The sequence below is a fragment of the Siphateles boraxobius genome, unplaced genomic scaffold (assembly GCF_051911475.1).
Source record: "Siphateles boraxobius isolate OS27281-9 unplaced genomic scaffold, OSU_SipBor_1 12, whole genome shotgun sequence".
Classification (NCBI taxonomy): Eukaryota; Metazoa; Chordata; class Actinopteri; order Cypriniformes; family Leuciscidae; genus Siphateles; species Siphateles boraxobius.
This window is the reverse complement of record NW_027508722.1, coordinates 27,781,878-27,796,620: the sequence shown is the minus strand read 5'-3', so window position 1 is coordinate 27,796,620 and position 14,743 is coordinate 27,781,878. Positions and strand designations below refer to the sequence as shown.

Genomic DNA, 14,743 nt, shown 5'->3' with positions numbered 1-14,743 from the left:
CCACTTTCTCGGAAAGCTTTGAAATGCTAACAGCCTCTTCTGCAAGCACTTAATTGACCACCATCATTTAATGCTGTCATCAATGTTTTTCGACGCCTGGTGTGAGGCAGCATGAGGTTTCTGCACTGAGAAGTGGACAGGGCACTGGCTGTAAATGTTGTTGTTTTTAATGCCAGCAAGCTACATTAAAGGCTTTTGGGTTGGCCATCCTTATTCGCAGTATAAATGAGTCAAACGTTTCCATCATGCGGTTCCATATGTGACTGAAACGAAAAGTTTCACAGCAGGCAGCCCATGAATTTTTAAAAGCATTAGTATTTTCTACAGCTTGTTAAAGGATCAACTTTTTCCTCTGTTTCCGTGAAATCAAAATTGTCCATTCTTTATTTTTATGGAATATTTCAGTATTTGTTATAAACAATTCATCTGTGCTCAATTTTTAAAACAAAAAAGTGCATTTGTAATCTTTAATCAAATTAGCTTCCACTACTCCCTCTTGCAACATTTCTTCTCTGATGACGTGTTTACTGGTTTACGTGTATACATTTTTTTTCTTGTTGGAGAAGCATTTTAACTTGGATGTACGTCACAACAGGGAAGAAAAAACTTCAAATGAAAAAAATTTGAAACAAAAAATTTGACATCAGTGAACTGTGCTTAATATTTCAAATTAAAATATAGGCTTAAAATTGTCTACATATAACATGACCATTCACAATCTCCGTAACCACATAGTTTTTTCACTCATAAAATACATTGATTGGCGTGTGTGGTTTATCATTGATCGGTGAAATCTAGTCATTTTCAGCATGAATTCATGAGATCTGGAATTTCATGTTTCAGGGCGAAAGATTGTTCAAGCATGATGTTGACCAACAGAAAGATGCTTGGTTTGAAATTAGGTTACTTTTGTCCCAGCTAACAATTTTTGGTTTCCAGAAGATTAGTTTTTGGTTCCCACATCATTCTCCTTTTAAGGTTTGTTTTTGATTAGCTAGGAAAGTTATCTGTCTGTCTGTGTTCACAACTGAAAACTGGCGCCCTATAATTGTTTGGAGTAGATGTTCTTTTCTTTCAGGCATACGATGCACAATTTATGTTAATAATATCCGCATGCCTTTAACATGACCATTTGTTATTTTTTTAGCATCTCATATTGATGGGTGAACAACCACATGTCACCATGGAAACTGAACTGTCTTTAATGGAAGTTCTTACTGGATATGGGTATGAGTTGTAACATATTCTCCTCAGAGAAATTATATGGACCTGCTTAGCCTAGACTAGAGCATGATTGACATTATACAATGTTTTCAATATTTATGTGTGTGTGTTTTATTTTACCATGTGTGTGACAGATGACAGTCAAAATATATATATATAATGATAAATATAGTCAAATTGAGGAGGCTCTTAAACTGACTTTTTTGGGGAGTGAGAAGCTGATATTACCTTCAGTTATTGTTTTAAGCATCAGTTGCATATAAGCTATTATGTACAAGAATGTGAGTTGTTTAAAATCCACGCTGACTCTCGGATGCAGCCCACAGCTTGTCAAAAATGAATCTCATAAGTACACTGAAGGGGTTGAGCGCAATATTGTGCAGTGTGAGATCCTCCTGATCAATCTAGATGACATGCTGTGTCTCTTGCCATTACTCTGCCTCGTGATGCTTCCCTCCACTCAGTGTGTAAACAGTGTTGCTCTCTGATCCGCTGTTTATGCCGTTATGTAACAGACACTCCAAACCACAATCACAAGGAACCAGAGAAGCACATAAATGACATTTGCTGACCATATAATGATGGTGTTTAATATTCAGACCATTTACTCATCTGAGATGGCTGGTTGAGACTCTGTGTTGCACTGTAACCATTTCCATAGTCCATTACTGTGGCACAAGGTATACAGTACTGCAAACACCATTGCTTTAAGTGTTTGTGTATTGTTTTCCAAAATAACAGGTGCACTGATTATGCTCCTCTTACTGTGTTGGAATTCAGACAGAGTAGAGGTACTGTATATATATATATTGAAAGCCACATTAAACAAACAGGACCCCTATTTGCTTCAAAACGAATCAGCTTGATAGTGAACAGATAGACAATGAAATGTTTAGTTTGACCTCCTGTGGCTGACAAAGAACATTTTCTGCAGATCAACATCTTTCAGTTTCAGGCCCTGTTTTATACCCTGTTTGTGAAAAGTGCAGAAATCGTAGAGAGTTTGAGAGGATTGAGTTCCTTGATTACCATAAATATGGCAATTTATTTAATTCCAAGACAAATAATTTATTATTATTATTTCACTAATGGTAAAACATATCGTTCAGCAAACTGTGTGTGTGTGTGTGTGCGTGTGCGTGTGCGTGTGCGCGTGCGCGTGCGCGCGTGTGCGTGTGTGCGTGCTTGCGTGCGTGCGTGCGTTTCACACAAGCACTTCTTCCAGCTCATTGATTCTCATGTAAGGATTTGGACGTTTTTGTTTTTATACAACAACCTCCGTTTCATTTTTAACCTGATTCAGATACAGCCCAGGGGCCTTTATTTATAAAATGTTGCGGAGAAACCGTCCTACATTTCATCCTACAATCGTTTCCAGGGCTCTCAAGTCTCACGCATTGGGCGTGAGACACACGCATTTCAACCCGTTCACACGCTCACACGCCACACCTTGTATTTCTCACGCTGAGGAGTAAGGGAACTTGTCCCGCTATACAATTAATGGACGAGACGCAGGCAAAAGGAGGGAAGTTCTCTGCCGAGTTCATTGCATCTGTCTCGAGTTATACAGAGTTAAATGCTAGCTACCAGCCAATCAGAAATTAGAATGAGTTGTTTCCGGGTAAATTATGTGTTCCCGCTGCAAGCACGTTCGTTACTAGACAACACGCGCACACACGGAGTGGAAGTTGAAAGAGCACGATCTGATGAATGCGGTTTGCGGACATCTTCATTTATTTTTATTTTTTTAGCATTTTGATTTTACGATTCCTGGACGATATCTCTTGCCTGTGATCAAAGACAGTGAGAGCAGATGTTGAGGAGTATAGCTAAATTCGTGCTAAATTATTTTTTGATGCATTCAAAAACTCTCCAACTGCTTTTAGCTGCGGGGTCACCGAATGCAAAATACACTTTTATATGGTATTTGCAAATAAATGTGTCTTTGCAGTGTGTGGACACAATCACCATGCAATGAAAAAAATCCATTCACTTTTTTTATCCTCAAAAAGCCAAAAAGTTGTTGCTCATTATCATTTAAAGAGACATGCACCGAAACGGGTCACTGTGAAGTGTGAACAGAGCTGTTTTTGAAGAGGTAAAAAGGGTGTTGTTTTACACAACCATTGAGAAATTTTAACCAAAGTATGTTACAAACTTTAAATGAAGACCCAAAAGAATCATACCAACTTGTGGAAAATGGGCATCCGATGACCCCTGTAAAGGTGACCGGTTTGGGTCTTGACATACATGCTCAGGGCAAGTTGTTATGACACAATGTTATGTACATTGAGCACTGATGTTCAGTTGGCTTGTTTTGGGTCAAATTTATTTTAATTTTTCAATAAATTTGTATTTTTTAAATATAACTATTTATTTTATTTGGATGAATTTGTCTTTTCAGATTTAACAATTGTTATAATTTCCATTTGTGCTGGTCAATTATGAACAATAGGCAAAATTGAACTGCTAGCAAAAATTTAAGCGAATTTGGTTGGGTCGAGAGACCGCTGCTGCAAATATTTGGGTGGCTCCTCCCCTAAATCTCACTCTAAACTTTTGATAAAACTTGAGAGCCCTGCATTTTTCAAATGTGCATACGTGATATTCCCAGAGCGAACGTACACACAAAAACGTGCATAGGCTCCTCTCTTCCAGATATGAAATCTATAAATCGCAAATGATCTTGAAATTGTGTGCAGCTGAATGGGTTCACAATCAGATCTCCGCCTTGTAAACGTGCCTAATTAATGTCATTAAACTATCACCAGTCAAAGTTCAAATCCTTTACTTGAGAATGGCGAGTGGCAATAATTGCTTAAAATGGCGCATATTATGCCCCCTTTTACCAGATGTAAAATAAGTCTCTGGTGTCCCCAGAGTTTGTATGTGAAGTTTCAGCTCAAAATACCCAACCGATCATTTTTATAGCATGTAAAAGGGATAGTTCACCCTAAAATGAAAATTTGCCCATGATTTCACCCTCAAGTCATCCTAGTTGTACAGTAAATGACATTCTTCCTTTAGACGAATACAATCAAGAGTTATATATAAAAAAAATGTCCTGACTCTTCCAAGCTTTATAATGACAATGAATCGTTGTTTCTGTTTTAAAGTCCATAAAAGTGCCTCTATCCATCATAAAAGTGCTCCGCTCAGCCCCAGGGGGTTAATAAAGGCCTTCTGAAGCGAAGTGATGCGTTTGTGTAAGAAAAATATCTAAACTTATGCGAGTAATGCAACATACTGCTGATATTTACGTAGCCTTGGCGCACTACGCTACTTCTGACGTCAAACGGTAAGTGGAATCCGTATGTTCGTTGGGCCAGAAGCTAGTTATTTTACTTTATAAAGTTTAAAATATGGATATGTTTCTTAGACAAACGCATCGCTTCACTTTATTAACCCCCCAGACAGAAACGTCCTTTCACTGCCAATATAAAGCTTGGAAGAGCCAGGACATTTTTTTTTATATAATTCCAATTGTATTCGTCTGAAAGACGAATGTCATTATACACCTATGGCTTGAGGGTGAGTAAATCATTGGCTAATTTTCATTTTTGGGTGAACTATCCCTTTAAAATTGCCACTTTTTGGGGGTGAGCAAAATCGTACTGTTTTTATGTTTCCCTTTAAATGGAAATGAGCTGGTGCTCCTGGCTCCCTTTCAAGAAGAGGGTGAAGCGTCAAGAGCTCATGTAACAACAAAACAGGACAATCTCTCGCACTGAAAAAGTCAAAAGTTGTCTGTCAGTAGTGGTGTTCACCCTCGAACGGGAGTCAGACAATAATGCCTCCTTCGCCAGAGAATATGCTGCATGAAGATGGAACATAGTATAGTTTAGTTTTAGCCTGTTGTAGCAGACCCTGTCCGAATGATGGCCAAAACTTTACTGATGAGTTTTATGAAGTTTATTGTATATCACACAAAAGATGAAGCACCCGCAGAAAATCACCCTAACAGCTGAATAAAACACAGTACAAGAAGTGCCTATTAAAGTCTTACCCATAAACTCTCTCTCCCTAGAATATCATCAACATACACAGTGATTTACACAAAGCATCCGTTACAACTAACAGTAACAAATATATACTGTACAGACCTTATGCCTGATCGAGGGGTGCTCAATAAACTGGTAAACATTATATATACGTAAAACAACTCAGATTAACTGTAATAAAGCATGTGCTCTCCCTTTCATTACTGCTGTAACCAGTATGGCTCAGGAGACTATAAGCTGGATCACAAACAGTTGGTACTGACAGTGTACTACTCACTTTGCCCAGAATCTGCGAACGACTTGTTCTGAGACACTGCTTATGATTTATGGAGATTAATTAAAAGGAGTGGGTGGATTTTTATCCATATAGGTTGGTTGTTTACACCAAAGTCCCTGTCAAGTAAAATCTGTTCACTCTGCGGCCATATTTGCAACGCCTCAGGGCAGCTATTTTGGCCATCTAGGACCAAGTCCTACCTATTGGAATGGGGCAATCCTGAAATCTCAAAAACTGCTTGCCGAACTCACAACTAAATAACATATTTCAAACAACAACAAAAGCTGACATGAACTGTCCCATAAATGTTGTTTCCTATGCTGAAATAGCTTTAGAAAAAGCTTATTTTTCAGGCTAGACCAGCCAATGCGCATATGCATTCCTAAGCGCGAGTCTCAAGTTTCTATGGGAACCGGAGCTTCTAACAGCAGCTGCAGTGACGTAATGACTTTACCAATCAGCGGTTGGCTCTTTTACGGATTCCGCCATATTGCATGTTGCAGTTTCTCCCCATTCATAAGTAATAGGAGTGAATCGTATTTGGTTTACACACACTGCCAACACATATTTATGTTCAAACACTGAAAGTTTCAAATATCTACAGTTCTCAGACTCTCTGCCACAAGGGAAAGTGCGTATATCTGCTCAGACCCTGACATGGTGCTAAGCACTTTTCCACATCAAATGCCTTTTTTTGGCATGGATTTTAGCATACGCCCACTCAAAGGCTCCAGCTACTTTACTCAAAGCACTTATCCAATATATTGCAAAATGGGGTCTATAGGTTGTCTGCTGAAGAGATTATGTAAAAGTGCTTGAGTACCTGCGGAAAAACTGCTTTTTTTAGGGCTTTTGTGCTATATTTTTACCAAACAAAATGTAAATCTTTAAAACAGCGTAAAGGGTGACAGGCTTATCATTCAATATATGAGATGATGAATGTATATTTCAGATACTAAGGCACACTCATCATTTGGGAAGTGAAAATTGTTGAGATAAAGCTTATTTTTCCCAACACCCATACATACAGAAAAATGTTAATAGGCTACTTTAGCTTTCACACTGACAGTTCAGATAATTGGTGACGTCTAATTGCCATGCATCCATAAAAAAATGTATTCATGGGTAAATATGAAACAGTTTCGCAAAAATACATATAGGTTCTACAGAAAAGTAATACTGCTAATACATAAACACATTGCTAACTGGAAAAAGTTAGTTTATAACAGCTCAAGAAACTAAACTCTCATTTTACAGCAAAGCTGACATTTAGAATAAGATGCTAATATCACAAAATAAATTGTTAGATGTGAATTTGAAGAAGGTAAAAAAAACAGCCATTCTGCCCTTATAGCAATGAAATGCAAGATAATAACTGAGAAGGAATAATCTAAGAGACCTAATATGTCTAAACACTGCACACTTCATAGTCAAAGGTTATCAAACACCTTCACTAGTAGCACAAAATTACACTTTATCAAGCACCATGAAATTAACAATGTGTCAAGAGTTTATGTAACAGTATATTTTAACAGTGATCTTGAGGAAAGTATTCTGTCATCAATGGAAAACTTTCCTGCTAACCATAGGATGAAATTTTGGTCCATTCTCCGACACCTCTCTTTCTCCATATATCTTTATCCTCAGATTTAACTAAATCCTTCTATTATGGAGTGGAAAAAGACTTCTGCACATTTTCATTGTTCTGTGAAAAGTGAGTATTTTTGTCTCTTTAAATTAAATATCCATCTTACAGCTTATTTTCTTGTTTGAGAAACTGAATTTGTGTATTCAGTACATGGTTTGGCCCCAGTAATAATGTATTTCAATAACAAGATCCCACAAATCCCGGGGAAACGCATTCACTTTTATTTATAAATCCAATTACAGTAATCCACTTTGATGGCTCATATACCACTAAGGAATGCAGATTTCCTATTGACCATTCCAAGGCCACATTTTTTATTTTTTTTCCCACTGCATGATTAGAATCTTGATGGTCCAAATGATCTCATTTCCTCACTTTGGAAAACATTTAGCAGATTATTTTCCCACAAACGAACCAAATTTTGCCTTTCTGTATATAAGCTTGTCGCCAACTTTTATTAACCTCAGAGGGGTTTAAAACTCAGTGGTGGAGATCTGGGTGACCTCAGACTGCAGGTCTTTCTGTGTCCTTGGTTGCGTACCAGGAGGCATCTGGTCCAGGTCTAGTCATGTGGGCTGCTTCGTTGAATCAGACTTGGCGCACACTGAGATGGGCTCTCTCGTGGCGCTACGAGCTCTGGAAAAGCTGCTGTGCTTCATGCGGGAACGAAAGGGCACGCATAATTCTCTGAAGCACCTCTTGAAGTTTTCATCCAGGAATGCGTACAAGACCGGGTTGAGGCTGCTGTTCATGTAGCCAAGAGCAATACACAGGTGCCAGCAGGTGGCAATGAGCAGATTCTTGTTGTTGATCTCCACCACAGTCCTGACGATGATGAATATATGGATAGGGGTCCAGCAGATGATGAAGGCTGCCACCACCACCAATACCATGCGGGTAATACGCCGGAGGTTCCTGTCCTTCTCTTTGGAGCCAGACAACAAGCGCACACTCTTAAGTCGAAAGATCATCAGGCCGTAACAAATGGTAATGACCAAGACGGGAACCACAAAGGCAAAAATGAAAACACAGATCTTGGTCACAGTATCCCAATACTGTGGATTTGAGTCTGGGAATTTCAACATGCAGACCGTTTTGCCTGGGGAGAATATATATGTAAAAAAAAAAAAGATGAGAAGATTTGTTAATTCTAAAGTAATTTCTTGATTGAATTTGCTGATCAGTTGTTCTGTAATTCCCTAACTATATATTTTTTATTTACAACAGTTATTTCCCGTCCTTGAATCGGATTGGCCAAGCACTGAAATACATTGTATATGCAAGCTATATTATTACCCCAGGTGACGACAAGTGACTCCCTGTGTCAGAATATGCCTACTTCCCTAATATATAGGGAATAGGCAAAAAGATTATAAAGTGCATATCTGATAGATCCGTTACTTTCCAATGAGGCCATGGGAGAAAAGCTGTGAATGGCAGTGAAGCAATGCAACTGACGCTGGCAGGTCACATGATTTTGACAATATGAAGAATAGTTTGTTCATGCTACTACCCATTTTCATACTATCTAGCAAAAATAGGCAAAGTACGGTAACTAGCAATTTTGGATCTATAAGTAAAAATATAAGTTACTAAAAATGAACATCTAGTTTATTGTGCTATAAAATCAAATCCTTCTGTATTTTCCCCCACTCACTTTGTCCTCACCTTTATCTGTCACTGTAACGGCCATAACCATGACTGGGATACCGATAGCAGAGGAGAGAATCCATATGCAGATGTTGATGATCTTTGCTTTGACAGGCGTGCGGAAGTCCAGGGCTCTCACTGGATGGCACACGGCAATGTAACGGTCCACACTCATCATCGTCAATGTGAAAATACTGGTAAACATGTTGTAGTAGTCAATAGCCATGACCACTTTGCACAACAGCTCACCGAATGGCCAGGTGCCCATGAGGTATTTGGCACTCTGGAAGGGCAGAGTACTGGTGGCTAATGCATCGGCCAACGCCAGATTAAAGATGTAAATGTTGGTAGCTGTCTTCATCTTTGTGTACCTGTTGAAGAAAAAAGAGCAAAAGTCAGCCTGAGAGAATCAGCTACACAAGCACTTCATAGTTTTTGAATGTCGATCAGCTGCACCTGGGTTTGCAAAGACGATATGAAGATTCAAGAATTCAGATGCAGATGAATGATGAATTGGATGCGCTGATTGTGCATAATTTGAGGCTCTTCTCGCTTTTGCCCTTTTCATTATAAATACGAGATGATTAACATGAACACATATTTCCATTTGTGGTTGATCATCATTTAACACCCTTCTAAACTGTATTCAACGTTTATTCCAATAATTAAAATGTTCACATTAAAATTACTTATTCTAATATATATATATATATATATATATATATATATATATATATATATATATATTATATATATATATATATATATATATATATATATAGAAAGGTGTAGTTACAACATCTGCCAGCAGGGGCTAACAACATGCTTTCATTAAATTAATGTGTCTCAATAGTCTCTCTGTGATATCATATAATAGTCAGCTCATAATTTTCTCTGTATTTTTTAAATTAATAATGGGCTGATGAATGATGGGGTTGCCTATAAAAGGATGCAAATAGTTACTTAAGAAAAGATCAATGCCAAAGGCAAAAATTGTAATCCATTGATTATCCTCTCTTTGAGATTTGTCTGGAGCCCACACAGTGATCTCACAGTCTCACAGCGCTGAAGAGAGAATACAGCACATCCATTAGTGACACTACAGTTTATTCCTCTCTTTGTACATGGCTACATGTGTAGTGAGATTAATAAATTCATTATTATAAGTTCCATTAAGTCTTTTGTACTTGAGTGCATAACATGTTTTGTTGTATATCCATGACTCATATTTGCATCTCTTATTTTACACTGGTCCCTAATTCATAAGGAAATACTGGTTTGCTATGCTAAATTTGTAGCATTGCCATCAATCATGTTTTTCATGCTTATTAGGGAACATATTTCTGCAACAGGCCTTGTTGTTTAGAGGTAGTGCCATTATATTGACCTCTAAATGGTGTGTGTGTGTGTGTGTGTGTGTGTGTGTGTGTGTGTGTGTGTGTGTGTGTGTGTGTGTGTGTGTGTGTGTGTGTGTGTGTGTGTGTGTGTGTGTGTGTGTGTGTGTGTGTGTGTGTGTGTGTGTGTGTGTGTGTGTGTGGCTAGAGAAGCAAATCGTTTTTTGTTGCTGTTGTTGTTTTAATCAAAAACCTTAATACATCTGTTTCTGTTGTCTTGTCATTTAAGGACACTTAGATATTTTTACTTGGAAAAATACCATTTAAAAATGGCTTTTTGGTGCAGTGTGGGAAATAATGGATTAAAATGAGGGGAAAACTTTGATGTAGATGCAATCAAAAAAGCATTCATATCAAGTTCTCCGTATGCAATTGTAACTTCAGGGGGAATTATTAATGAGTTCTTTTCACACCAAGCTTCCTATTGTACAGCTTCATCCTTCCAGGCTGTAGTGTCTGATACACTATAATACTCTCTTCAGCTACATTTTTTTTAATGTCTCCTCAAAGGTAGGCAATCCAGAGATTCAGAATATGATTAGTCCATTCAGACTTTCCCTCCTAGGCAATGGCTTTGCACTCTTGAATATGTGCTGTGAATAGATAGAAAGATCTAAATGCCAAAGGCTCTATTTATATTCAAAATCTTTTTGGTTCCCTTCCATTTTCTTGTCTAAATCGAGCTGTAAAATGCATGTTCACTTTAGTTTAGTTTAAATGTATCAATGCAATCTAACTAAACACAAGACCTTTAGCTGATTTTCCTGGGTTATACATATTTTGTTCTTAATTTTATTGAGTTCCTATTCTGTTCATTTCCTTACTGAGTTCTAATGCTTATTTCATATTTGGAATGCCTGAAAGATATTGTAGGAAATAGAATGCTTTATGTATTAATTTAAAAGAACTCTAGTTCTTTATAGCTGTGTGAAATGGTTTTGTACACTGTAAACTTGGGGTTAAGGAATTTGGGGTTCCTCGGATAAAGAAAATTTTGCAGAACCTAAAGGCATTTTAAAAGTGCCTCAAAAGACCCTAGTCAGGGTAGAAGTTATAAATGTTAAAAAAATGTTTACCATGGGTTCTACATTGGCCATTGGGTTTGCCAGGTGGTGATCTGAAATGTTGACTGGAGTAACTTTTTAATGTACAGAAAACCAGAATTTAAATTTAAATTTTACATTTTAATAGTTATATACTTGATACTTCAAGAAGAATTGTGATTCATTTTTAGCTTAATGAAGCCTTTTGTGCGAAATAGATTTATTTTTTATAAGAAACCCACCCTGGCTTTGTGGTCAAAACCTCAATATAATGGAACTCGCCACCCTCAGATGAGCACATCACAAAAATCTTACTCCTCAGCTTTGTCTTTCATCTTCTCCCACTTGATCAGATTGTACTCAAAACTCCCATGTTCAACACATTCTCTGTAGGCTACATGATATTGCCTATATTTCCTGGGTTCAAATAGGGGACGCTATTTACGTTTATCTTTCTCTTTAGACTTTGTCCACTTATTGTACAGAAAACCAGCAAAGTTTGAGCTAAGGGTCATTTCTCAGTAGCTATTAATGTCAAGAGTGGTAAATTAAATAATGAATGATTATTGAAGATATTGCAGAGAGATTTGAAGTATGCTACAAATGATGTTCATTGAATAAACTAGTTCTCTTACCTGACCACACCGTACATAACCAGAATATTTCCAAACAGTCCCACCACGCATATGACTGAGTACAGCGCGGTGATGCACACAGCGATAGCGACCGCACTGCTGCCTCTGACCGCCTTCGGCTCGCTGCTCTCGCTCCAGTTGGACAGAATTCCTGCTGGTTCCTCCATAAAGCTCGAGTTGTGGAGAATTAAAGGAAACTGTTCGAGAAAATCATTAACAGTTACTGTTGGAGGTTCCATTATGCGCTTCCCTTGTATAATGCCAAACGTCTTCTAATGTGACTCAAAAACGGGAAGATTATAAACATATATCGTTAATCTAAAAGGTATAGAAAGATATAGAACAGCAGCTATAAGGACATCAACTCCACTGGTCACTTCACGCAGCTCTCCTTTTCTCTTCTCCTCTGCTCGGGAGCGCACTCGACTTCCAACTGCGCGTGCTGCTGTGCATGCTCTCGTACTTTCTCCCGAACTACAAACCATGTGCATAGTGGAACACACTGAATATCTGCGCCCACACACAAAAGTGTCACTCGACATACTGTAAACATGCACTATAGCTATTAGCTTAATCATCTAGTCCTTTACCTGAGCTATTAGCCTATTTGTTATATGTTTCCATTCCACTCTTTTAGAAAAAAAGGTTAAATTGGTGTTCTAACCCCTAAAGGGTTCTTGACTCAATTTTAAGGAACCCTATGTCAAACAGGTTCTAGGATACATGTCTTAAATGAATGCATAATGATTTCATGTTTAACATTATTTAAATTTGTCTAGTGATAAAGTATGTTTACACGTGTTCAATTCATAACTTTTAATCAAAATCAAAATAATTAATTAAAATGTATTATAACTAAATTTCTTTATATAAAGCACCTATATTTTTCTTCTATAAGCATGTAGTTCAGTTAAAGAGAGAAATACAATTTTGTGGAATTCTGTGCCACATAAAGGCTAAAATTTGGGGGGCTTATAAATTCTTGGCCTTGCTGCTTTGAGGTGACACATTTGTCAAGATTGTGATTCTGTCGAGCACTGCTCTTGGCTTCATTTCATGAAAAACAGGGCACCATCTGGAGGCTTTGTATTTAAGTCAAGCTGTTACAGCATGTTGTTTTGGTACCTCTTAAGACATTATTAAGTTCATTCAACTTGCCAGAATTCTACAGTACATGTACTTTTATGTTAATTCAACTTATTCTACATCAGTGTATAATACATGTCACATTCCTCATATCTGACTTACATTTACATGTGCTAGGAGGCATAATATTTAAGTTTGACCCTCAGGGGTAAATTTGCAATTAGCACACATTTTGATAATGGAATCCTGTTCAACTGATTACATGATCAGTTAAATCAAAAAATATTCTTCACGATTACTGTGGCTTCATATCGCAGCAGTTATGCGGAAATGAAATTATATAACAGAGAATCAATTTCAAGCACTTGACAATATCCTCCCTGCATGGCTCTGGCTCTCTACTGTTGCAACATTGTGCTTTTTATCCAAAATTTATGACAAGCGATGTTAAAAGCTACCTTTTGTATACGCTTTGTATCACTCAGGAAACAGGATGAGTTCTCTGGAGCCTGTTAAAAGAACAGATCAAACAAACAGAGATAAACAAAATAACAGTGTGCTGTTTTTATAATGAAATGTTATGCAACGCTTTCACACATTACAGAAATCTTCCATGATCTAAAAAGACCAAATGTGCTAGCTAGAGGATTTCTTTAGAGTGAATTATCTAGTTTCTTAGTGCCATGAGCATGTCCTAATGAGAGTGAAATTACATTTGACTTGCATGACATTAGTATAAATGAATGAATCTGTATAATGGATGTTAGACAGTGAATTTCAGAGCAACCACAAGCTTACATCTGCACTCAGTCTGTTTTGCTTCATAGGTCACCATTTTAGCTGGCCAGTAGACATTTAAACTGAGAGAGCATCTGTTGTTACAGATGGCTCGATAAATATGACTTGATGAGAGAGATTGGATCATTAACTTGCATAAACCATACAAGTTCTTCCCAGACTTGTGTACTATGAAGTGCTTGTGTAGCTGATTCTCTCAAGCTGACTTTTGCTCTTTCTTCCCAGAAATATTTCTGGAATTTCTCAGTACACAGCCATCATGTTTTACTAGTTTTATGATTTAACAGTTAGTTCTACCTGTATGTGTGATTTATGTCGGGTTTATCCGAGACCAGATGCTAAGCTTGGCCACTAACAGATTGAAGTCTGCTTTAGCCTGACAGGTCCAAGAGCCAGATGCACACATTAAACCATCTGATCTTTAGCCAAACCGTCGTTTAGTTGTGAATGAACTGACCATATGCCATTTAGAGAAAAATATGACGGAATATTGGCAAAATAAAATCCTGAGCCTTTTTATATTTAAAAAAATTGTATCTAAAATTGTCGACGAGAGAATGAGAAAGGTTTCTTGATCTTCTGACTGATGATGTGATTTTGATGTCTAGCCACAAAAATTGAAGCCTTGCCAAGAAAAGAAAAAATCAGTGTGTCACCAAGATGAGTGTGAAAAAAACAATCAAAATTTAAAAGTTTTATTTCCAATATAACATTGATTCTTACTTTAAGATTTAATCAATATAAGTAACCACTAGATCAAATAATACATACAGAGCAAAACAGAATAATTAACATAACAATAGCCAATGTTGACACAGGAATTAAAATAATGCATGTATGCAAATCGGAGGGAAATGTTTAATGCAGGTTCTCAACCTGGGAACAAATTTGTAATTGCAGCTATATTGCTTACTGGTTTGAATGCTCACAGGTCATTTCAAGTGGCTTTGGATCAGCACTTGATAATAATAATCTGATTATTTATTC

At 37.4% G+C, this 14,743-nt stretch overlaps 1 protein-coding gene across 3 annotated transcripts; it reads right to left on the bottom strand.

Moving 5' to 3' along the window:
• Positions 1-5,121: 5,121 nt before the first annotated feature.
• oprd1b (opioid receptor, delta 1b) lies at positions 5,122-13,467 on the bottom strand. 3 transcript variants are annotated; one of them, XM_077217468.1, is made up of 5 exons: positions 13,417-13,467; positions 11,873-12,069; positions 9,257-9,360; positions 8,819-9,171; positions 5,122-8,249 (listed from the first exon to the last, which is right to left on the bottom strand). In XM_077217468.1, the coding sequence occupies exons 4-5, from the start codon at positions 9,159-9,161 to the stop codon at positions 7,717-7,719; spliced, it is 876 nt and encodes a 291-aa protein (XP_077073583.1). In that variant the 5' UTR covers positions 9,162-9,171; positions 9,257-9,360; positions 11,873-12,069; positions 13,417-13,467; the 3' UTR covers positions 5,122-7,716. The 3 variants fall into 3 exon arrangements, with proteins under 3 accessions (XP_077073583.1, XP_077073574.1, XP_077073566.1); XM_077217459.1 differs by lacking the exon at positions 9,257-9,360 and having other exon boundaries at positions 13,417-13,463; XM_077217451.1 differs by lacking the exons at positions 9,257-9,360; positions 13,417-13,467 and having other exon boundaries at positions 11,873-12,311.
• Positions 13,468-14,743: the final 1,276 nt, after the last annotated feature.

Coding starts and splice junctions, on each gene's coding strand:
- oprd1b (XM_077217451.1), bottom strand. CDS start 12,111: ATGGAACCTCCAACAGTAACTGTTAATGATTTTCTCGAACAGTTTCCT. Junction 9,172..11,872: donor GTTATGTACGGTGTGGTCAG/GTAAGAGAACTA, acceptor TTTCTTCAACAG/GTACACAAAGATGAAGACAG. Junction 8,250..8,818: donor CGTTACAGTGACAGATAAAG/GTGAGGACAAAG, acceptor TATTCTCCCCAG/GCAAAACGGTCTGCATGTTG.